Here is a 25,140-nt window from a genome sequence, read left to right as displayed (position 1 = left end):
TCAAAATTTTGAGACAGCCATCTAGTTAAAATAGTCTAAAGGTTAAACAACTATAACTCTGGGGGTGACATAACCCTCCATAGCCCCTGGGGCAAGGCTGTAAGTTAGGCAAGTTGCCCATTGATTAAATATAAGGTTTTTATTGGGTAAAGAGGGCATATTTGATTAAGGGTTCAAAACAAGGCTCGGGATATTACGGTGTAACTTTCAGGAAATATTGGGCGGGATATCAAGCAAAATCAAAACACACCATGTGCATTCTTGTTGTCAAAAGGGCATATCAGCACTATCTAAGAAACAGCTGAGGTGTGTTAAGTTGAAACTTTCAGGGCACGTCAAGGGGGATGTTGAAGTGATCAGAGGCAATCCGCCCAACTTCTTACCATTTTCATATGGCCCCTCCTCAACACTGATCAACTTTGAAAAAGCTATTTTGTTCAAAGTAGCCGCAAGGTCTAATAATTACGTCTCCGAAGAAGTCGTACCCCCCCCCCCTACCCTCCCCCCGGCCCCTAGGGCGAGGGTTATAAATTACCTAATTTACTCTTTTTCTTAGATACAGGATTTATCATTGGAAAAGGGAAAATGTTTGATCCTGGGCGTGTTCGAAAAGGCTAAGGGTATTAAGGTAAACCTTTAAGGAAGGTTGAGGGGGATGCTGAATTAAACCAAAAAACACTATCTACATCTAGGTTATCAAAAAGACATACCTGCGATATCTTGGGAACGGCTAAGGGTATTAACTTGAAACTTTCAGGAGCGCTACTTCTGCTACTACTTGATACGACTTGACTACGATTACTTTAACTGTGACTAGTTCTGACTTCGACTACGACTACTTTAAACTGCGACTACTCACGACTGTGACTGCAACTACTTCAACTTGCGACCACTTTCAGAAAATGTTGAGGAGGGTATTGAACAAAATCAAAACATACAATGTGCGTGCTGGTTGGCAAAAGGAATGTCAGGTTGTCATGAGGCCGACAACCAAAACTGGTTGTCAATGTGTGTAAGAATCAGCAATATCTAAGGAACGCCTGAGGGTATTCAGTTGATACTTTCAAAGCATGTTGAGGGGAAGTTGGAAAGTGATCGGACAGCGACCAGCCCCCGTCATCACCCTTTTTAAATGTCCCCAAAAGGTGATCGAAATGTTGAAAAAGACATTTTTTCAAAGTATTCAAAAAGTCTAACAACTATCCATAAGGGGATACCATGCCCCCCACAACCCCCGGAACAAGGTTTGTAAATTATGCAATTTGCCCTTTTTCTTCGATACAGGATTTATCATTTTAAAAGGGAGAACATTTGATCCTGGGTGTGCCCGAAAAGGCTAAGGGAAATGCCAATTGGGATGTTCAACTAAATTAAAAGACACCATTTGCATCCAGATTATCAAAAGGACATGTCTGCAATATCTCACGAACAGTTAAGGGTAATAAGTTGAAATTTTCAGCGAACGTTGACGGGGATGTTAAAAATAAAACAACAATAATTGCATCCCGGTTGTAAAAGGGCATATCTGCAATTTCTCAGGAACGGCTAATGGCATTCAGTTCAAACTTTTATGGAATGTTGAGGGGGATGTTGAAATAAATCAAAAGACGCTGTTTGCATCCAAGTTGCCAAAAAGGCGTAAGTGAAATATCTAAAAAAAACTGTATGAATATTAAATTTCAATCTCCAGGGAATGTTGAGAGGGATGTTGGACTCAATCAAAAGACATTATGTGCATCCAGGTTGTGAGAACATATTTTTCCACACCACACCTACTGAATAACTCACGTAAAATACACAAAACAAAAAAGTTAAAGAGTCAGAAATAAAGAGAAATGAGCAGCGTCTCTGTAATATATTTCTCGTATTTCATTTTCATTCTTACGTAATGCATCGAACATTCTTTCAGTATGATTTTTTTTTATTATTATTGTTATTATGTGTAAATTTCTAATGCATTGAAGATTTAGTTCAAGAATCGTTCCAAACCTCGATCTCCAACAATAATTATATTGAATGCAATCAAAACAAATGCTCAGATCACCATATGGAGCTTAAGAATTAAACTAGAATCAAATATTTAAATTCTTAAGCCGAAAACCTAAAAAACTGGAGAAACATTCATTACATTAACCAATAATAAAACTTTGCCAATCAAAAACGAACAAAAATTCAATTTGAAAAACTTTCGAAGAAGAATTTTTCCAAAGAAAAACAAGATTCATATTAAACGGGTAGAAATTGAGTCCTATAATAATTCAAACTTAAAACGACCAGAAATTACTATAAAAGAATAGATGAAACCCAAAACGAAGAGAAATTAAAACAAATAACCATATCAAACATGCAGATACCAGACACTGATATAGATGAATAAATAAACCTAAAACGAGGAAAAACTTAATAGAATAATCAATTCAAACTTAAAACAAACAAAAATTACTACAAACAGGAGTTTGGCTACTGCCCCACTCCCCCCTAAACTAACCCGTAAAAGTTCTAAATGCTAGTGCGTGACTTGTGCTTTACTGAAAACGAAATATATTAATAAACATTTTTCCTATATTTATAAGACTGAAAACTTAAAATAATTAGAGTTGAATAAAATCTCGAATTGCTGAGACTTCAGGAACTAACATTATTACATATTAAATATTCATTTTATTTTTATTAGTTCTTTCCAGTTATCTTGATTATTATAGTGATTTAATTTTTATTTTCGTCAACGCTTTGAAAAACTTAGGCTCACTGTCCAAAATACATATAGTTTTCAATAAAACGCAATTGACACATTAGGCTTTAGGACTTTTGTGGTTAAGAGGGGGGTAGGGGGGCGGGGGAGTTTAGTAGCCAAAATAATGTTTTTAACATTTTTTGTTCGAAGTTATATTTAACTTACATTTAACATAATTGTGTTGACTTTCACTGCTTGGTTGGCTTGAATAACTTACATTTTTATTATAGGTCGTTTTAATAATTAAACAAATTTTACTTTGAAGGGAACAAACGAATTATCATTACCAATATTTTTTGGGTGATATATTTCAGCTACTGTGACTTGAGCATGTTACTAAATTTACTATTTTCATTCCCTTGACCCTTAGTTCTATCATACTAGGTATTCAAAATGTTTTATATGGTAATAGCATATCCGACCAAACAAATCAAGCACAGTTCATTCTACCTCGGTCTGTTTTATCTTTAATAAACTATTGCTACAGCTCCTGCAATTATTATGATAGCGGAAGCTAATGTCCTAAAATACGAATAACAATTATCAGAAACATACATTATGGGTTATCCTCGGTCGCTTAGTAGTTCGTTGCAGGGGGTGTGATATACTAGCACTGGGTGCCACATTTTTCAGGTTGTGTTGAAGCTCAAGGGGAAGATAAACAGCAGCATTGACCCAATTTGAATCTTCACTTTTCAAAAAATACATTGGAGGTATCCGAACTTCCACTTCTCCTTCCTTCAAATCAAAATTGGTTGTCTTTTGAAGAATCAAAACCATTGCCAAATCACAAATTGTCCAAAGTTTCTGAAAGAATTGTATCTCAATGATCGTGCCTGTATATACATAATATATATATATATATATATATATATATATATATATATATATATATATATATATATATATATATATATATATATATATATATATATATATATATATATATATATATATATATATATATATATATATATATATATATATATATATATATATATATATATATATATATATATATATATATATATATATATATATATATATATATATATATATATATATATATATATATATTTTTATATATGTGTGTGTGTATGTATGTATATGTATATGTATCATATAGGTATACTTTTTAACGGTAATAAGACCAAAGACCATTTCCCCGACAGCGACAAAAGAACAAATAAATCTGAGTTATCATTTGTGACATTAAATTTCGAGTTTACAGTTTGAATATACCCTGTTTTCTCGCTAAAGAAAAAAAATCATTCGAAGAATGATATTTAACTTCTCCATTCCTTAAAAAAATATTCTAAAATGAGCAGTTTTAACAACATAATTTCATCTGATCATATTTCTAAAGCACGGACTATAAATATACGTATAAACCATGAAATAGCATTGTATTTCATAGCTTTGAAGCAACACACAAAAAATAACTAGATGTAAAATTAAAAGAGGCTACAAAAACGCATAAAAACAAATCAGTTAATTCAAATTTACTTGAGAAGATCAATTAATTAAACTATACACAGGGTTAACAAAAAAAGGAGTTAGGCTTTGGATGAATTTACCAAATGCCATTATATAACTAGAAGAAGCTGATAGCACAATACATCTTGAAGCTGCTGGTCTTCCTCCCTTCCCACAAGCACCTGCCTTAATAGTGAGGAGATGCTTGGATAAACGCTAGCTAAATATGCATCTAAACAAAACCTGACACAACCCTCATCAGGACAGCAACAGATAAACAAAGCATGCTGCACCCCAATCCGGCCACCTTGTGTGTTCTATGTATATGTCCTCTTTCGAAAATATTCTAAGACAATTACCCTGCTTGTTACCCTAATAAACATAATTATTAGGCATATCTAACTTAAGCTAAAAATCCCGCTCCACATATTGGTTTTATTTTTTTAATGCTGCCTGATCAGATTTTTTATGTAACTAATTTTGTCATTTATTATATGAAAACATAACATCGTCTTACATAATACTAATTTAACAATTAGCCTTTTTCAACTTTGATGTTCTTTTTTATAAGACAAAAAAGCGGAAAAAAAGAGACTAACCTTATTCATTTCCGTGTCATTAGGGTTTGTTGCATCTTTGCAGTTCTTTGCCTTTTCAATCATTTGTTTATAAAACCCAAAAGAATAGCCTTCATTCTTATTGATCAGTGGTTCTAATATAAACCATAAACATTTTTTGAATTGGTGCAAAATACCGGCATCATCATGTAGCTCATATTCTGGACAATGTGTAAGAATTGTGATGGCAAATAGAAGCATATAGTCAGGGAGAATGTGGCCCAATGCATCACTCACTCCCTCAGCTAAAAAAAAATGGTATATTAACATGACTGCATAACACAAAAGAGTGTGGCACTTGAGCCTAACAGTATTTCGACATCTGAAGTATAGATGATCATCTCCACCATACTTCTCTTCAAATAATAGCAAGAGAAATAAAAACAAAATACTTAGAAATACTTCATTAGACTTGAGGCAGTAGCAAATTTAGCTCAGAAAAAATCACACATTTACAATTAAAAATACAGCTTTTTATGATTATTAACTGTAAATAAAGGGTGATCCTCGCCCATAGTAATAAGTAACCTAATAAATTTAATAGTAACCTAATAAGTTTGAAAACAACATTTACGTAGTAAGGGAATTCTGTTCCCTCCCATTTTTGCGCTCTAGGTATATACATAAAAACAAAAGTTTGGATTAGAAGTTTTCCAGTTCTCGGTTCCATCTTTTTCCCAATTATGACTAAGAGGCATGAAAAATTCAGTGAATTTAAGTCTTATCCTGTGTTTACTTTACGACACTCAACAGAATAAAAGTTTGCCTTAGAGTACAGCTAAAGACATAGAAGCCTTTTTTAAATACATATCATTGGATTCAAATTTTAAGACATCCACTCCACTCAGATTGATTTTAAAAATTATCTCCAGGAAAGACAAGCCCCACGCAGTTCCAAGAGCGAGGGCCCCAAATAATGTCAAACGCACCACAATTACATTTTATTAGAATAGATGGGCATGTTTCACCTTCTTAAAACCTGATTCACGGAGGAATTTAAACATGTCTGGCTGGAAGCACAAATTGGGTCAAAGCCCTCCATACCCCTTGCCCGTCAACTTTCTAGCAGATAGGTACATGCAATCATGAGAAAGCTATTGACCGACTGGCGGTTAGAGGATGGAAGGTTTAGGTTTCAACAGCCTACTTTGTACGTCAGCTCATATAGATCGAAATTCCTTACTGAATTCCGGTTTTAAAATGGCGTAACACGCACACCTTTTATATCAAAAAGTAGCTGTGAAGAATCAGGCATCTTTGCAAATAAGGGTTTTTGTCTCTGGGACTACCGGGATCATTACCCTTCCTCCTGAATTGTAACCTTTTGAAACGCTTGAATTAAATAATTATCATAAAATTGTGACGACTATTTGGAACCATGGCGCAGAGGGGCACAGGAATGGCTGCCCCTATTCTCTCCCAGCATTCCTGGCTTTTGCCCCACTGTTTTGCAGAGGGAATATTAAGTTTTTTTTTTTTTTTTTTTTTTGCTGAATAAACGAACTCAGAACTTTGGATTGTTTTCGACCCTTAAAACACAGTGTCTGAACTTTCAATTTATTGATTGAATGAGCCAAATCGCTCTTTACAAGTCAACGCTACTGAAATGATTCGGATGTGTTTATGACTGATGTTTACCGTGCTAATTGAAAGGACTTTTACGATTTTTACCATCGTATGATTTAAGAGAAAATATTGGCTTAATCCTGTCCATTTTTCATTTCTTTTTTGTGCCGCACCAACAAGTTGAGATACACCCGTAAACCACCAGCATTTTTTATGTTTATTTTTCCTTTTTCAGACCGGCTGAAACAATGCGTTCTTACCCACCAAAGAATTTATCACTAATTGTGTGTACCGAGCTATTTTGGGTGATAATAGACAAGTTAAGCCAACGATTCAATCAGTGTAAGTTAGGAAAAACAAATCTTCTATTTGCCAGAAACCTATAATCAGTCTTTTAATTGACGTGGTATCAAAAAAAAAAGCAAAGCTATTTATTATTCAAGACCGTCAAATTAATTGTTACGGAACACTAAAATAAAGGAATTCTGATATGTCTTTGTCAAATGTCACTCGATCCCTTGCTAATGGGATCATTATCTTTATAGAATGTGACAGTGATTAATTAGGTATAGATCACAGAAACAATAAAAAAAAACACAAGAAACAATCACAAATCCACAATTTATTTCGAACTATTTCATAATAATCGTTGGAGAGAAATCTAAGGCTCATGTCAACACCAAGTATTCAAAAAACACATATCATGAAAATTTTGAGTACAAATTGTTGGTAAACATTGCAGGTAAGAACGTTTGGTATTTAGAGTTCCCTCTCAAATACCAGTTATGAATTTCTTTTTGTGTTTATCCAGACATGCATTAGAAAAGGGTAGAGTAAGTCTTCTCACCCGATATTCCATGATTTTTCAAATATTTCGTCATTATCTATTTGACTTCTCATATGAATATCTTACTATATACTCTTGTGAGAAAAATGCCAGGAAAAAAACTTCTCTATATCGATTTACTTTTTTTCTTGCACGTAAATTCAAGCCTTCCTTCTAATATATCGACTACTTGCACAATAACAGGTCCACAACTCTAATTTGCGTCTTTCGAACTAAAGAAGTACAATTCTATATTCCGGATATTCATAGGATTAAAAACCTGATCCTTTTGCGTTTTTCAAGCAGTAAGAACGTAATGAGTCACAAGAAAATTAAAGCGTTAAATGGGCTACGACCATAAGAACAGTCGTAGACTAAGTGAGATCCTAACAATTCTGCCCCCCCCCCCGTCTCCCACTTGAATGATTTTGAGCAATGATATATATTTTAGATTAATTCATTTAATTGATCATGCCAAACGACAAATATTAATGGCTCCAACCGTAAAGACAAGTACTTGCAAACTTACTTGGTTTTGAGCTTCTTTTTTTTTTAAAGTAAATTTATAGTTCCCGTTATTTAGCCTACTTCGATAGTTTTAATTTTCCTTTTATTTTTTTATATAGACGTTTTGGTGCTTATGGAGGGTATCAATCATTGGGTGTACTATTCTTGTTATCCTTTTTCGTCCATTTTTTGGCATTTAAAGATCTTTTTTCACATTTTTTTCCCCATAGATTTTTCATATATCTACGACTACTACACTATGCATATATTTTGACCGAATCAGCCTAGCGTAAGGTTTTTCGTCAGTATGTGATACCTGACGCAACTTATTTCTTTAGATACCAGAAACTTGTATGTTTCCGGCATGTACCAGCTTTGAACGTTTCTTTGAAAGATTCAGAAAATTTTCTTCTGGTGTAAATAAATAGCAAAATTTAAACATAAAAGAACACAAAATATTACTTTTTAACCATAGCATCACATTACATTTCTCAAAGTAGATTAAACAAATTAACTTATGACATTTCTCGATATTTAAGTATTATACTCTACTAGCACTTTACTAAAAACACAATACAATACATGATTTTCGTATAGTTAAGGCGTTTTGAAAGTTTTTTTTTTTAAGAAGAAAAACAAAGCATTTTAGGATATATTTACATGATTTGGTAACGCAATTTAGCAAAGACTTCTGCAAAATGAGCCCAATCCGAGGAACCTCTTTCTATTCCGTTTTCAAATAAATAACTTATGATTATTTTGAAGATATTGACATTATTTTGACATTTCCTTGGGTTTTTCAGAGAATTTAAATGGTGTACTAAACCTTGTCAATACCATTGCTGGTGAAAGATCTTATCTAATGAGAGACTGATAAATTGTTTGCTTTTTTATAACCACTTTTTCTTTTTGTGGAAAGACACAATAAACCTGAAAAAATTTTTTTTTTCTGTTTTAATGAATGATACAAAGAAGGTCAACATGATTTTTTTTATGTATCATTGAAAGGAAGTCAACATTTCCCCGCAAAACATGCTGTTTGGCCCTTATACATAAGATTTCCGTATGGTTAATACGCAAATTATTCAGGGGGGGGGGGGTTGATATTAAAGCAAAATATTTCTGATCACATGGACAAGATGAAGGGATTTTTTTTTTTTGCAATATATATTTGACTAACTGAACTTGTCGACTATTAGTTACAAATCTAAGTCTCTTAAATAAAAACGTTCTATGCTCCAGTGTTGACACTAAATCTCCGGTTAAGCGTTTTCGACGAAGGCGATAACAATGGTGTGCTTTCCTGTTTTCTAGCTCACTGCATCCCAAAAATGGGACAAAAAATGCGCTTCCCGATACCATATGGCACCCAAGCGTGATGCTATCCGTGTCGATTTACAGAAATAGGTTGCAATCAATATTAGCTTTCACACAATTCCTGATTCGTCTGTCTACCACCATCGATTTTTAATGATGACCTCGTGGAAAAAGGGAGAAGAAAAAATGACACCAGTGTTACACGTGCACAAGAGCGATGTTCCTTGTTTTGTCAAAAGCGAATTTTGTTGTGAACTTCTGCTTATGCATTTTAGACAGTGGCAGTTTCAAAAGATGCATTTTTAATTTTGGCTTTTCATCATGTTTAAGAGATTTCTGACTCTTTTCCGAATTCTAAAAAAAAAAGGATTTTTGCAATTACAGACTGTTGTTCAGTTGAATGTAGATAAGAAAAAAACAGTATTTTTGACTCAGCGTCAATTGAGAAATTTTTTCCACTAAACAGTTTCTTTGAAAAAGGGTTTTTATAATTCCAATTACTTTGGACGGTAACGCTATGATCATGCAGGTAACAATATAATCATGATTCTCAAAATTTTATCGTAATTGCAAATTACTGTTCAGTCTAGCCTGAAAAAAAGTTATCATATCTATATCAGAATCAATTAGTTAGTTTTTCTCACTAGACAGTTTCCTGTCGCGTTTTGTAAATTCCACTTTCTAAGCGTCGTAGCTTGCTTTTTACTAAGCTGCAGCTACTACTCCAACGATGATGGAGCGATGGAACATACTTACAAAATAAACAAAATGTATACGTAAGCATTAGCTATCAAATGAGCCCTTAAAGATTTCTCTACAATCTTCCAGTAACCTATTAGCTTAAGAAAAAAAAAATAAGAGACACATCAGTCCTACTCATGCACAAATGTGATTTTTCTTGTTTTTCAGGGGGGGGGGGGGGACTGTGAACTTTCAGCTTAAGGGTTTTTCATAAAGCTGAATTACATCACTTCAGCAATGGCGTTAAAAGTTGCAAGTCCCGAATTACTGTCAACTGGTAATTTTTTCTCACGAGAGGGTGTCGCTGAAATTGTCTTTTTTAAATTTTGAGTAGAAAGAGCCGTCATCCGCTCTTTAATATGCTTTACTGCAACAATGAAATGGAAAACGACGGAAGGCATGTTAGTGTTAACAACTACTTCTATGGAAATTGCAGATCTTATAGAAGCAATCATTTCAACTGCCAGAAGCTACAGAAGCTATATTTCCAAGACGGGATGGGAAGTTTTCAAGAAAAAGGATCTTGAACCACCAGTCAAGGGTTTTAGACCAAGAAAACTCAATTTACTGTCTTTATAGATCGTATCAAAACAGTTGTTTCAAGCGCAAAAAGGCTGCGTTTTTAAAATAGACGTGGAGAAGTTTTCAAGAAGAGGTATCGTAATTCTCCGGTAAGAATTTTCGACCATAAAAAATCCGATTGAGCGTCTCAGAATTTTCCCAGCAGGGTTGCGTCGTATCCCCATTTATATGGATCATTTGCCTTGAGGAGCACATCAAAGGCGATGGGAGAACACAAATTAAATTGGGGAAATAAAACTCCCCTAGACTTAGGTTATGCTGATGTTTTAAGCCTCCTAAATGAAAATGTTAGTAAAATGAATGAATTTTTGGAGGTTTTGCACGTTCAGGGTACAAGAATAGGTTTGAAAATTATTGTTAAGAAAACCAAGTCACTAAGACTAGGAATAAATGAAGGTGAAGAGGTGATGCTCGTTAACAAGAAGATCAATCAAGTGGACAGCTTCACTAACCTAGGTAGTGATATTAGTAAAGATAGTGGGTGCAGTGAAGATGTTAAAAATAGAATAGCCAAGGCACAAAGGGTTTTTTCACAGTTGAAAAAAGTTTGGAAGAATAGGAAGATAAGTCTGCGCGCAAAGATTAGAATATGGGAAGCTACAGTAACGACAGTGGTCAGGTATGGCTCTACAACGTGGGCCGAAAAACGGAGGAGTTGCTAGATATTTTCCAGAGAAATTGCCTGGAGATCGTTTTGGGTAACCGACTGACTGACCGTATCTCAAACAGTAAGCCGTATGAAACATGTGGTTTAATCCTACTTCCTAGAGCTATATTAAGAGAAAGGTTGAGATGGCTAGGACACGTTCTGCGGATGAAAGATGACAGATTGTCCAAAATTGTCCCTGTCGTGCAACCGTCTAGGGCCAAACAAGAAGCAGGTAACCTCCAAATTAGACGAGAGGATGTCACAAGCAAAGGTTTAAGAGAAATGGAAACTTCTTGGGAGGGTGTAAAGAGGGAGCTCTGAATAGATTGGAACGGAGGAGGAGCGTGCATGGCTTTGTTGGCCTCAGGCGACTTGCTGCTGCAGTGCATTGTTGATAGTAAAAGCAGTAGTAGGTCTATTATGTGACTTAAAAGAACCACTAAATATTTCATTTACTTTCAAATGAGCCTTTTTCTCGATATTCCACTACTACTGGTTCGCGAATATCGAACAAAACTAAAAAAAAAAATAGAATAAAAAGAAAAGGAGGCATATCACTACAAAAGCAAAAAATTCAACTTTCCTTGTTGTTCAAGGTGGGGGGAATGTAAATCTCCAGGAAGCGGTCGTCGATAATGACAATCCCAATGGCGCATGTACTTTCAATTTGAACTTACTTTTGTAGGGTGTCAGGCTCTTTTTAAATTTTTTTTTTTTTAGTAAATACAAATTGCAGTTCAGCTGAATTTGAATAGAAATTAACTATTAATTTGAACACACTAATTTTAATTAAAAACGACTAAGTTATTAATATTAATTTCGGTTCTGAAATTTTCTCATTAGAGTATTGTAGAGTTTTTTTGGGTTTTTTTTTTCATTTTCTATGGTACATGATTCGCTCTTTAATAGGTTGCAGCTCTTGATAAACCCTTCAAAGTCACTTTTAACAAGGACAATATCGGAATCCTATTTCCCTGTAAATGATTTTTGTTAATGACAAATTAATAAAATGCATTCAGAATGAATAGGTCAATACTCACATAGTCCAGACAGTGTCATTGTTCGAATGTAGTCACGACGTTTTGAAATGGCTACTTCCATATAGCGTTTCATTTTACCACGTAAATTTTTATCTTGTTCAAGACCGCCGTATACATACATCCCCATGAAATCCAACGGCAGGCAAAAGAATGGCACACCAGTGACAAGCCCCTTGTTGAGTTTGGCAGAAAATTTTTCCCGAACTTGAGGCACATCATCCTTGAAAGAACAGCAAATTTGGATATCAAGATTTTGCTTACATTAAATAAAAAAAAGTAAAGATCACAGAGAAATACAAATTTAGTAAAATATTTGTTATGAAAAAAAAAAAGTTCTAAGGTTTACCAGAAATTTCTTTTTACGACGTATTTACAGAACTTAAATTCTTTTAACTGAGTTTCTAAAAACTGGTTTTCAAGTTCATATTTTTTTTTTCAAACTAACTATGTCAAAAGGGAATTCTCAATTCGGAAGCTAATGAGGGTAAGAACCCTGAAATATTTAAAAAAGAATCAATAAAAGTATCAACGAAAATATGATAAACTTACCAGCATTAATGAAGACAACGTATAAAACTGGTCAGTTTGAAATTGGTCACCTACTCCTTTTTGTTCACAGATCTTCAAAAAAGCAGATCCTGCAGCCAACCGAAGCCATGCCATCTCTGCTTTCCTGTCATGAATAAGACACTAGTTTAATACCAAATAATCAACAAACGTTACTGACAATAAAGCAATCAAGCGTAACAGCTTAGTAAGTAGGAATTAATGCAGCAAATAATTGAATTGAATTTTGAAGGGAACTGAGATGACTTGAACTTTATTAACTGAGACAAGTTACTTTTCAAAATTTCCTTTCACGATTACAAAATAGCCAAGTTCTGGCACCTATACTGCAATGAATATATCTATAGTTATATTCTAATAACTATAGCCAAGTTCTGGCACCTATACTGCAATAAAAACAATATAGCCAAGTTCTGGCACCTATACTGCATTGAATATATCTATAGTTATATTCTAAAAACTATAGCCAAGTTCTGGCACCTATACTGCAATGAATATATCTATAGTTATATTCTAAAAACTATAGCCAAGTTCTGGCACCTATACTGCAATAAAAACAATATAGCCAAGTTCTGGCACCTATACTGCATTGAATATATCTATAGTTATATTCTAAAAACTATAGCCAAGTTCTGCCATCTATACTGCAATGAATATATCTATAGTTATATTCTAAAAACTATAGCCAAGTTCTGGCACCTATACTGCAATACAAACTATATAGCCAAGTTCTGGCACCTATACTGCAATGAATATATCTATAGTTTTATTCTAAAAACTATAGCCAAGTTCTGGCACCTATACTGCAATAAAAACTATATAGCCAAGTTCTGGCACCTATACTGCAAATAATACATCTATAATTACAGTATAAACAAAATGGATAGTAAAGTTCCCATCATAAAGACTCAATGTCTGCCATAGAAGAATTGTTTTCACTTGCTGGGAGAAAACATAGAATACTAAAAGAAAAACCGTTAAAAACCATTTAGAGGGTGAAGGGGGCTAAAAGAGAGGAAGAAAATACTAAGAGCGAGAGGGGGGTAATAATGTAAAGAATATTGAAAATGCATGTTTTCAATAACATTTCTTGTTAGCTTCTATATACTTGTCTGGAGCAGTAGACGAAATAGAGTAGCTATATTCAAAATAACTCAATTCAATTGTTGGCGTCAGATTCTCCCCTAGTCAAGACGAGATATATCTACTCCTAACCTTGATGCCTAGTAGTTTGCGAGTTAGTTTTCCATTTTGTTGTATTACGTTAACTTTTATTCGTGTTCTTTCCAAACTCTAAGATAACTTATATCTCAAGTTTCTTCATGTTTGAAGCAGGGACGTCATTTCGTCTTTCGTTTTATAAGCTTGTACTTATTGCAAGCTCGTTTGCACTCATTCAATCGAGTGTCGTTCCTTTATTTTGTAATATGTAAGCTGTAATATGTAATATGTAAGCTAATATGTAAGCTCATTTCTTTTTTTGTAGATGGTGGGTAATTAAATGATTACTATTAGTATTATTATTGAATATATTTTAGGTGAAAGCAGTATTGTTTCTTGACGACTCCTGATCAGTGCAATGCCGTTTGTCCTTTATTAAAACTTAATTTCACCTAAAACAACATGTTAATACCAAGTGTAACTTCCAGCGCATAACACATACTACAACTCTTGGAATAATATTCATTATGACAGGAAAGCTTACATTGGATATCTACTACCGAAGGCACTCTTTTCCTAGCTCTATGTACCATTTCATATGGTTTTTCTCAACAGTAATAAGCATAGAATGTCAGTATTGGTTTATTTTCATGACAAATATGTGAGCACATATGAAAGTTTATCCAACAGTTTCCAGAAACGGGAGGAGAGACAGCAAAGTTATCGTTATCCATAGGAAATTTGATTAATGTACCAAAAATAGACATTCTCAAATCTATGATCGGTTACAACAAGTCTTAAAATAGGCAACATAAATATATCATGAAAAAAAATAAAGGAAAAAGTTAATTTTAAATAGTTAACTCCTGTGGCCTGTGTTTTAAGTTTGAATCATAATATAACTTTATTTCTGCTCGTCTTTGGTTTAATATAGCTTTTTACTATTTTTTTGAAAAGTTCTTTGTTAGAAAAAGACTTTTTTAAATTAATTTCTTTTCGTTTGTAATTAACATAATTTTAAAAGGGATATTGGTCAGGTTTTTTTTTGCTTAGGAAGCAAAATTTGGCTTGCTATTTGTATTCTGAACGAAATTGTACAAGAAATTTTAATAATAGTTTTACTATAGAATTTTGGATGGATGGGAAGGGCCATTCTGGCCCCCATCCTGGTACAATTTTGAATTTAGGCTAATATTGATCGACCACGTCTTTTTTTAATCTTATTTTATTATATTTTGCTTTAGCTTCTTGTTTGTTCGAATAAATGCATTTTGAGTTCATTTTTTAAAAAAGAGTTCTGTTTTGTTGTTTCAGAAATAAAAATACGACGTCAATAATCAATGCAGCCAGATTTGTTTACTGTTTGAGGTTCCCTTGGTTCTGAAATCCTAATTCGGGTGCCTCCATGGTATGCAACTATCCATCAGCATTAAAAGAAATAGAATATTTGCAGTAAGAACCAACAGAACCACGTTTTTCTACAAAAATTTATTGTCCTTTATAGATACCCCTTGATCCCCCCAAGCCAAAATTTAAGATCTATTTAACCCCCGACCCCCGCCGAGAACTCTCTCAAAACTTCAACTGGGCACCTTGAGGTATTAATTACCGCCCCAAGGATATTACATACATAGTATTCTGATAACCTGGATGCATATAGTGTCCTTCAATTAAGCTCCACTGTTCCCTCGAACCACAATTCAGCGTCCACTTCCCTCAGCACCCAAAACTCCGAGCACCCGGCTAAAAGTTTGAATTTAATAGCATAAGGCGTTCCTGAGATATTGCATGAATGCCATATTAACAGTCTGGCAACACTTACTTACTTACTTTTGCTTTCGGCGGAAACCAGACGATGAACTGTCCTGCCCGGCACCAAAGGATCTTGGGATGACTTCCGACGACCACTTGGACCTGTCGGCTGCAGCTTCTCCAGTGATCTTCAGCCTGTGTTTGTCCCGTCTCCGACCGTGTCTCTTGAATCCTCCCCACGGTTCCAGGTCCTCCTTGAATTTTTGCCACAGGTTCTTCTTTTGTCCTCCTGGTTTACGTTTCCAGGAGGGGGCTGGTTCGCAGACAAGGACGTCTCGACATATCCTGCCTTCGGGACGGCACAATGTGTGGCCAAGGAGCTTCAGGCGACGTCTTTTAATGATAAGCGATAGCTCTTCTGATTGGCCGCAGCGACTCCTTACTTCATTATTGGAAATTCGGTCCCATCTCTTAATGCGTAGGATGTAGCGAAGGCAGCGGTGGTCGAACACAGTTCTCGCATCTTCAGTCTTGATCGGCCATGTCTCGCAAGCATACAGTAGTACTGCTCGAACAGTTGCACCATAGATTCTGACTTTTGTTTTGGTTGAGATCTCTCGTCTGGTCCATAATGCTTTTTTCAGACTAGTAAAGACTCCCCAGGCTTTTGCTATGCGGGCAGAGATATCCCTATCAACTCCGCCATCAGGTGTTATGATAGAGCCAAGATACTTGAATTCCTCAAAGCTTTCTATTGGCTCACCTTCGAGGGTAACTTGGCAAGGAGTAGGTTGGTTGAGAGCCAATACTTTAGTCTTTGCCCCGCTGATGGCCAGTTCGATGCGCTTTGAGACCTCATAGGTATCGTCGATCATGCCTTGTAAGTTGTCGGCGGTAGTTTCCAGCTCAGCAACGTCGTCTGCGAAGTCCAGATCTGTCAGGGGCTGGAGGAAACCAGCTATTTGTCCGAAGACTATTCCGTTGTGGTTTCTCATTGCATTATACATGATCCAGTCTATCGCGTAGTTGAATAATATAGGCGAAAGGGGGCATCTCTGCTTTACCCCAAACTCCACTGGAAACTTAGGGGTGTCATTTCCGAAAACACGGACGCAAGTCTCAGTGTGCTTATACGCACTTCGGAGTATCTCAATGATCTCCTGTGGCGCACCGTCTTCAGCCATAGTTCTCCATAGCTCCTCTCTGATGAGAGAGTCGAAGGCAACTGCAAAGTCAATAAAAGCGATGAGAAGGGGTAGATGAAACCTGCTGTACTGCTGAAGGATGAGGTGAATCGTCAACATCTGTTCTGGACAGCCTCTGCCTGGTCTGAAGCCTGCTTGTTCAGGACGGGTCAACTTGTCACGTGCGTCTTTGAATCGATTCAAAAGAATGACGCAGAAGATCTTCCTGGCATGGTCGATCAGGGAGATACCTCTATAGTTTCCGCAAATGGCCTTATCTCCTTTTTTGTATAGCGGAACGAGGACTGATACTTTCCAGTCTTTTGGGAAGGTCTTTGTCGTCCACACCTGGACAAAAAGGTCGGTTATGCGGCATAGAAGAGTTGGTGAGGACTTGAACATTTCAGAAGGGATCCCATCCTCTCCAGGAGTTTAATTGTTTTTCATGCACTTCAGCGGTTTTAGTACGTCCACAATACTTGGCAGATCGAGGCTTACTGCGTAGGGCTCTCTAGCAGCACTCGAGAAGTCAGGTTGATCACACGGGGGTTTGGCAGGGTTCAGTAGCTCAGAAAAATGCTCTCACCAGCGTTCCATGCGCCCTTCTTCTGTTCGGATGAGTTCTCCGGACTTATCTTTCAGTGTGTCAACCGTTACAGGAGCTTTTCCAGTCGCTTCTTTCAGTAGTTTGAAAATTTTACTGCTGTTGTGGGTCCTGGACGCTTGTTCCAACTCATTCGCCAGATCTGACCAGTAATGTTCTCTGTCCTGTTTCAGTGACTGTTTAACTGCTTTGCGGGCTACTTTTAAGGGTTCTTTTGCACCTCCCACGAGGGGTCGCTTCTTCTCAACTAGTTCTATGGTGTGGTCAGAGATCCAGGCTCTCTGTTTTCGTTTTGTGTGGCCAAGCACCTCCTGAGCTACGTCCTGTGTCGCAATTTTTATCTGTGCCCATTCTTCATCGACGAGTGAGAGACGATTCAAGGTATCGAACCGGTTGCTTAGCTTTAACTCAAAGTCGGCTTTGATTTCCGGGCATCTTAGTTTCGAAACATCGAAGCGCTTCCCTGCCTTCTGTCGCTTCTGCCTACTAAGGCGGTGACGGACTTTGCAAGTGATGAGATAGTGGTCGGATCCATTTAAAGATCCTCTGTCTGCTTCTCTGTATACCCGGGCATCTGTGCAGGAGCTCCTCCATCTTCTGCTGACTAAGATGTGGTCGATCTGGGCTGTTGTTACGCCGTCGTTCGAACGTCATGTTACGAGGTGGAGTCTCTTTTGCTCAAAGTGAGTGTTTGTGACACATAGGTTGTTGTATCCGGCTAGCTGCAAGAGCATTTCTCCATTGATGCATCTGTTACCAACGGTGTGGCGGCCAATAACTGCTGCTGTGTCGGGGTCTACTCTGCCAAGCCGGGCATTCCAGTCTCCAGCTACAAAGAGCATGTCACGCCTTGGTGTCTTGTCGATGATTCTTTGTAGGTCATAATAAAAGGCATCTTTGACCGCGTCACTACTGTCCCTTATCGGAGCGTACACGGCGATTATGGTTATGTGGCTAATGTGGCCTCTCAGTCTGATCATGGTGATCCTTGGTGACACTGGCTCCAAAGAGGTGACGCATGATGCAGTAGGACAGTCTATTAGGAATCCAACTCCTTGCTGGCTGGAACCATCATTGGGACCCGAGTTATAGAACTGGAATGAGTCCGATTCGGAAACGGTCAACTTTTTGGACAGAACATCATAACAGACAGAACAGAAACAGAACAGACAGGACAGAACAGAAACTTTTTGGACAGAACATCATTAAGTCTTGTTTCTGACAGACAACAAACGTTGATTTTATGCTTTTGTAGCTCCCTTGCAAGGAGCAGTTGCGTGGATTCCAGCTTGCAGCTGCGAACATTCCACGCGCCAATATTCAGATGTTTTCTGAATATTGGCAACACAATATTCAGATGTTTTCTCCAGCTGGCAACACAGTGCCTTTTGATCTACCTAGCCAAGTAGACGTGCATAAATTGTAAGTATCATAGGAGCTTATAGCGCAAAAACATTATTAGTGTGATTAGATCAAATAGGAGAAAAGAATTGGTTAGCGCTTTCTCACTACCCCCGAAACTTCCTCCTTCTTTTCACCAGTATGACCTGAAAGTTTCAACTTTCAGGCACCTGTTACAATTACAAGAACACAAGCACACTATTGCGATTCATAGGCAGCGCTATTGCGCTGTAAGTGAATATCAAAGCGGACTAGACATTCACATTTTTCTTTTCTTTGGGGAGATAAAAAAATAATCAGGACATTGGAAGAGAGAGTAAGCCGGACAAGAAATGGATGTATAAATGAAGATGATACCACACTGGATATTAGGACCAAGGATTTTTCAAAACAAGTTATACAGGACAAAAGAATTAAATACTACACACTTAGGGCATTACGATTATGTGGCACTTGCATTTAAGTTTTACAAGCAACAAAAATATTTACTGGTTTGCATTTATGTTGAGTCAGCTTTAAAACTTACCCAAATTTACCCGTTTGTAGAACATCTCCTTTATTTTGTATAAAGCACGTGATCATTCTAAAGGTCTTTTGAGCAGAAAATGTATCCGTTTTCAACCCTATCAACCATCTTGCTAACATCTTGAAGCCTTCAACCTAAAAGAAAATACTTGGTGATGATTTTCAGTGAAATATATAACTCAATCTCCGGTGCCTAAGGCTCCGTAGTGTCGCAGCAATTGTGACCCCCCTGGGTCATAGTTGCGGAGGAGCACACGCAACTATATCTCACTGGTAATAAATTTGCTCCCGCATCAGAATTGTAGATGCGTTATAGTTACTCTGGGTTATTATTTGTAAGGTTGATATGTAATTAAAGAAATTCTGAAAAAAGTTCTGTGTGTGCGAAGTAATCGTCCTATTCTGTATCCGCATTGTTTTTGTTTTAACCTGTATTAAGACTCAGGACTATTTGCTACGGTTAAAGAACATTCGTGAAATGGTTTATTGTTTGAATTTGTATTTCTTAATGTACGGTTTATTTTCGAATATAAAAGCGTGCATGTCTCGTTTCTTAATTTCACGGCATTAAATGTCTAAAATATAATAAACGTCAAATCGAAAATTTAGGCAAAAAAACAAAACTTCAGCTTCAAAATCAGTTATTCCGGTATTATACATGAAAAGTCTATGAGAGATACAGAAATTCTGTTGAGAGATGTTTAGAGATAATATAAACTTCTATCAGTATTCAAAGTTATTTGAATTCTAAGATGATAAGCTCCGAAGCTAAGGCACTTTACTTAGACAAAATATAAGGAATTCGCAGAATCAAAACTTAAAAATAGAAAAAGCCACAGAATGAATTTTATTTATGGATTATTAATGTCAATTCCAGTTCTTAGAAGACCGAGATTTGTTTATCCGAGTTGGAAGAAAAATTCTATTTTGTCTAGAAAAAAATTTATCTCTAGAATATCAAAAAAAAAAAAAAATTTGATGCGTCATGACAAGTTTGGAAATTATTTCTAAGTGAACCAAACAACTTTGCATAAGAAAGATCGTGTGATCTTCCGGAATTTTAACGATATTACTCGATCGAAATACAAAAAGTCATCAAATCAAAAATGTCAGAGAACAGCCCATTAAATTCAAATTTGGCATCCGAAATCAACTTTTCCAGAATTATTTCTAAGAAATATTGAAGAGATAATGAATTTTGTTTTCTGGTTCTCGGAAAGACTATCATGCAGGAGTACGACACAAAATTGTTATGAGAAAGTTTATTTTCACACCTTGGATAGTTTTGTTTTGGCAAAATGTACGATATGAGATATTGTTTTTTCTCTTTATAACTAATCGAAATTTTACAAACTTCACTGAAACTTTTCTGTCCCGCTTTTTGTATATTACACGTGATGTTACTTGCGATCAAATACACTAATTGAAAAAAATTTATTATATATATATATATATATATATATATATATATATATATATATATATATATATATATATATATATATATATATATATATATATATATATATATATATATATATATATATATATATATATATATATATATATGTATACATAGACATATGTATATATTGAACACATAGAAAACTTTGGACAATTCAAACTGTTCAAATTTTTACTGTTGAGCGTTGAAAAGTATGAATCTATGTCCGTGTTTACATAAAATGAAATATTTATTCTACTTACTCGACAAAGACACTCTAATGGAAGTTCAGACTCCTCTATCCATTCTTCGTCTATGACATAATTCCTGTCATTAAGCTCCTTCATTAACAGTTCTCTCACAATCTAAAAATATTAAAATATAAACTATTACAGAAATGTTAGAATAATTCTAAAATTTAATTTTGACAAAATATGCTTACAATGTATTTCTTCAGATATTTTTCCAAATCCATTAAAAGAAGAGCCTTGACATCTGAACATCATGAAGCAAGGCAAAGAAAGGTAAAGACCCAGGTTGAAACTTAAACGGAGTATATTTTCTTTAAATACCCATCTTTGAAATAGTCAATTAGGAGTATTATCGAAGAGACCCCATTCCAGTATTGGACCCTATAATAAGCATTTGGTAAGTGTGTTTGTCATAAACAAACTTGAAAGTATGCATTAAAAACTATTATAATAACGAGCTTATGAATTTTCAGCATTAATAACTCACTGCCTATCTTAGAGATTGAAACATCCACGCTCATTAGTTTGTATAATCAATTATTTCTATCCTAAGCGTCTAGAGGCTTTTGAGAAGAACTATTATGTTTTATTAGATCCTATTTTTCCAAAGAAAAAACACGTAAGTAAAATTAAGTCTTGCAAAAACATTAAGAGACAGAAGAAAGTTGAAGCATGGTGTACCGTTTCGTTGTCCAAAGACTGAAGGAACTTGACTAGATATATAGCTTAGCTTTTAACACACACAAAAAAATTAAGTAAGCTTGTCAAAAGATATATTTTTATTACCCACGATTACTCATACATAGATACCCATATAATGTCTCTTTGATTTCTAGGGACCGAGGTTTAAAGCAAAATTTTCGCGCAACTCTTGAAATTAAGAAGCTTTTATTCAAGAATATGGCATTAACCAGAGAAACGGGTGAATTTGGTTTGAACTCTATTTACGATAATTCATCAAAATCACATAGAGGAAAGTTCAATTCACCCAATTCGATCAACCTCTGTCCAAGTGTTATTTCATTCAATGCTAACGAACCGGATCCAAGAAGGTCAAAGAGACTCGCTTCCGTTTTTGCTTTGGAAAAAATAAGATTATTAAACAAAACGTACTTTATTTTATTTTGGATATAAATTATTGTTTTTAATTGTTTTAGTTTAGTGTTACTACTGACGACGGTCACTGCATATGTGACCGAAATATCTAGTATTTTTATGAAATTTATCACTGTCTATTAAAAGGATTTTATCCCTATTTGAACTTTTATTTATCATATATGAAAAGAGCCGTGGAGCTTGGATCTGAGAATGGAATATACATACATAGTTTTGGGAATACAAGTCCAAATATGCACCCGTATTCTTCCGTAAAGAGCGGCTTAAGGATTGGAAAATCAATTAGACAGTGTGTGACAGTGTTGATATTGGCACATACAATTTTACGACTCTTCTAGATAGTGTTAGGAAGTCAAGTGACATTTTTGGAATCCACAGGAAAATGTCATTCAAATATGGCTATTCGACAGCTACTGATATAAAAATGTAAATTCTAAATATAAAACCGAAGATACCAATACCTGTCTAGCAACCAGGTTCTTCATCTGAACTTGAAAGTTTTTGCCAAGAGAAACATTCTGTGCTATGTGGCCCGCGGACACAATTCCTGTGAGATAATGCTCCGACGATGGATCTTCAAGGTTCGTTTTTAATTGCTGAAACAAAGGAGTTTCAGACATAATTAATGAAAAAAACTTGTCACAATATTTGCAGCACGAGGTCCATAGGAATACCAATTTTATTCAGATGAACCTACAAATATGAGAGTACGAAAAGAATTCAATCTCTAAGGCTGTAGGATGGCTACAAGGAAATACAGTTATTTGAACTACAGCCAGTATAACGGTTTTTAGTCGAGTGCAAGTCAGTGAAAGGAGTTCTTGATTTTGATCTGAAAGAGTGACCTCCGTTTCTGCAGTCCTTGGCTAAGATTTAACAACAAAAGGTGCATGTAGAAGCTCAAAAGAATGTTTATCCTTGCCACTTTCAGCTGAAGGATCGATTCAGTGTAATTTTCGACCCAAAAACTCCAATACAGAAACAATTCGCTAAAAAAATAACCTGAACTATCTTCCCTAGGGGTTGGGTATGTATGGATCGACCCGTATGAGTATTTGCTTGAAGATCAGATTGAAATATGAAATGGCACCAAGGGCCACCTAAAGATATTTTAACTTAACAGGGTCCGATCACGTCTCTTTAGTGGAGGCTAAAAAAATACGAGCCCAATTAAACTAAAAAAAAAAAAACTAAGTCAGATTAAACAGACTTAAGAAAACAAGTTAGAACAGGGGATATCAAAAAGGATTCTCAGATGTTCCTCGAGATCCCTAGATGTTTAAAAAAAAAGCGATGTACCAGGAAACCCCCGGACTCCAATGAAAAAAATAAAAGAAGTATGATTGTGGGTTAATTGTGCCAAGTAATTATTTTTTGGCTTCTACAAAGGTTACAAAACCATGGCATCTATCTTAAATCATGCAACATGAAAATAGGGTAATTAACACTCCAACTCCAAGTATTTAACTAAAAACATAATAAACGTTTTACTGGTATTACATTATTAAATTATGAATATTAAATTAGGTTCATTTACGTTGTATTTTATTCATTTATGTAACGGTAAAATTCGTATACTATGGTATACTGTTCAGCAAATTCATAATGAAACAATATGATAATACGTATAATGTGCTCTTAATCTCTCAAAATGAGAAACATAAAAGTGTGCTTGACATCTAAGTCAAAATTGCTTGATTTTTTCTAAAAGCCAGAAAAATTCAACAAATTCTTGTTTAAAGGGACAATCATTTTTAATTTGCTAAAAAACCCAAAAGACAATTCGATGGATTTATAAAAAAACGTATATGCACAGCTCCACCTATATCATTAGAAAGTGATTAAAAATTTCAAAAATTTTGAGGGTGTTTTTTCGATGATGAAATTCTAGACACATGTTTGATGAATGAGAAGCAGATAGTCAAAACATCATTTAAAGTATTAGCCATATTTGCTGCAGCATCCTAACGCAGTCCACCATCGCATCCGTTAGTTCGAATGGCTTCAAGTTTGAAGACCTAATTTCCAGCCAGAAAAGTAGCATTTAACTTAGAGGCAGATATAATGTGGGAAAGTAGACAACAGAAATACTGGTACTATGCCACTTTATTTACAGGAGTATGCTACCAAATTTTATGAGGGACTAAGCCCCCCAGAAGTGGAGTTTAAGAACTAAACATTCAAAGAACAAAACAGATTTGTATCAAGGTAAATCAGAAATGAATTTAAGAATTCCAATTTTAGAAGGAAATCACTTCAAATGATGCCCTAGTCATACTTTCGAATCCGAAATAAATAGAACATGGTTTGGGGCTACATTGGAAATTCTTCGATTCCAATGAAGCCTTAATCCATCTCTTAAATATTGAACTCAAGCCCCCTTAGAAGAATACAGGTCTTTTTTTTAAGACTACTGTAAATTAAAAAAGGGATTATATTGAACTGGATAAAGTAGTTCAATTTAGTTCCATTCGGTTTATTATCAACCGTATATTCTTACATGCAGCATTTTCTATAGCTGTAATTTCTGAAGCTCAAAGAAAGACCAATAAAGAAAAACAACAAAGATACCAAGATGATTGTGTTCGTAGAAAACCCCATGTAATCGTGATAAATAACTTACTTTAAGCTTTCCTAATAATCGATTTTTTGAAAATATATCGGAGCTCAAAATAATAAAACCTATTTGACTTTTGTTACAATTAAAATATCCCTAAGAGGACTACTTCTCCATCTTATGGTGCAGTCACTTTTGGGTAGCCCCTATGCCATAATGGTGTTGGTGAAAAGTTCATCAACTCAAACTCGTGACACTCTCCATTAGAAAAAAACTTTTTTCCGATTGGAGGCTTTCAGAAGTTCGAAAATGGTGAAATAGGGGTTAATTCCAATTTGCTGAAAACACGGCATAATGTAGTCCAAGGTTGGGGACCTTAGTTTTTGGACTTCTGAATACCAGGTTAAGCAGCTGAGTTTAGTCCCTTGGCATTCGCAGCAAAGGGTCTCATGCATTTGTCAAAGAATTTTGAATGTCAGTCAAAAATAATAGCAACAAATTTTGCTTTATAACATGGGAGATA

At 35.4% G+C, this 25,140-nt stretch overlaps 1 protein-coding gene across 3 annotated transcripts in view; it reads right to left on the bottom strand.

The window, feature by feature from the left end:
* pds5 (cohesin associated factor B pds5) overlaps nucleotides 1-25,140 on the bottom strand; it is a 129,064-nt gene that overhangs the window by 12,263 nt on the left and 91,661 nt on the right. For all 3 annotated transcript variants that reach the window (XM_089101190.1, XM_089101195.1, XM_089101198.1), the window contains exons 14-20: nucleotides 22,522-22,656; nucleotides 20,957-21,058; nucleotides 19,251-19,384; nucleotides 12,605-12,728; nucleotides 12,056-12,275; nucleotides 4,810-5,072; nucleotides 3,290-3,541 (exon numbers count right to left, since the gene is read on the bottom strand). In XM_089101190.1, the coding sequence (XP_088957316.1) occupies nucleotides 3,290-3,541; nucleotides 4,810-5,072; nucleotides 12,056-12,275; nucleotides 12,605-12,728; nucleotides 19,251-19,384; nucleotides 20,957-21,058; nucleotides 22,522-22,656 (1,230 nt within the window). The remainder of the gene's footprint in view (nucleotides 1-3,289; nucleotides 3,542-4,809; nucleotides 5,073-12,055; nucleotides 12,276-12,604; nucleotides 12,729-19,250; nucleotides 19,385-20,956; nucleotides 21,059-22,521; nucleotides 22,657-25,140) is intronic.

This window comes from Artemia sp. Qi Xiang Cuo, chromosome 2 (genome assembly GCF_049724085.1).
Source record: "Artemia sp. Qi Xiang Cuo chromosome 2, ASM4972408v1, whole genome shotgun sequence".
In the NCBI taxonomy this organism is placed as follows: Eukaryota; Metazoa; Arthropoda; class Branchiopoda; order Anostraca; family Artemiidae; genus Artemia; species Artemia sp. Qi Xiang Cuo.
The sequence above is the reverse complement of the archived record's forward strand: the minus strand, read 5'-3'. Positions and strand labels throughout refer to the sequence as shown.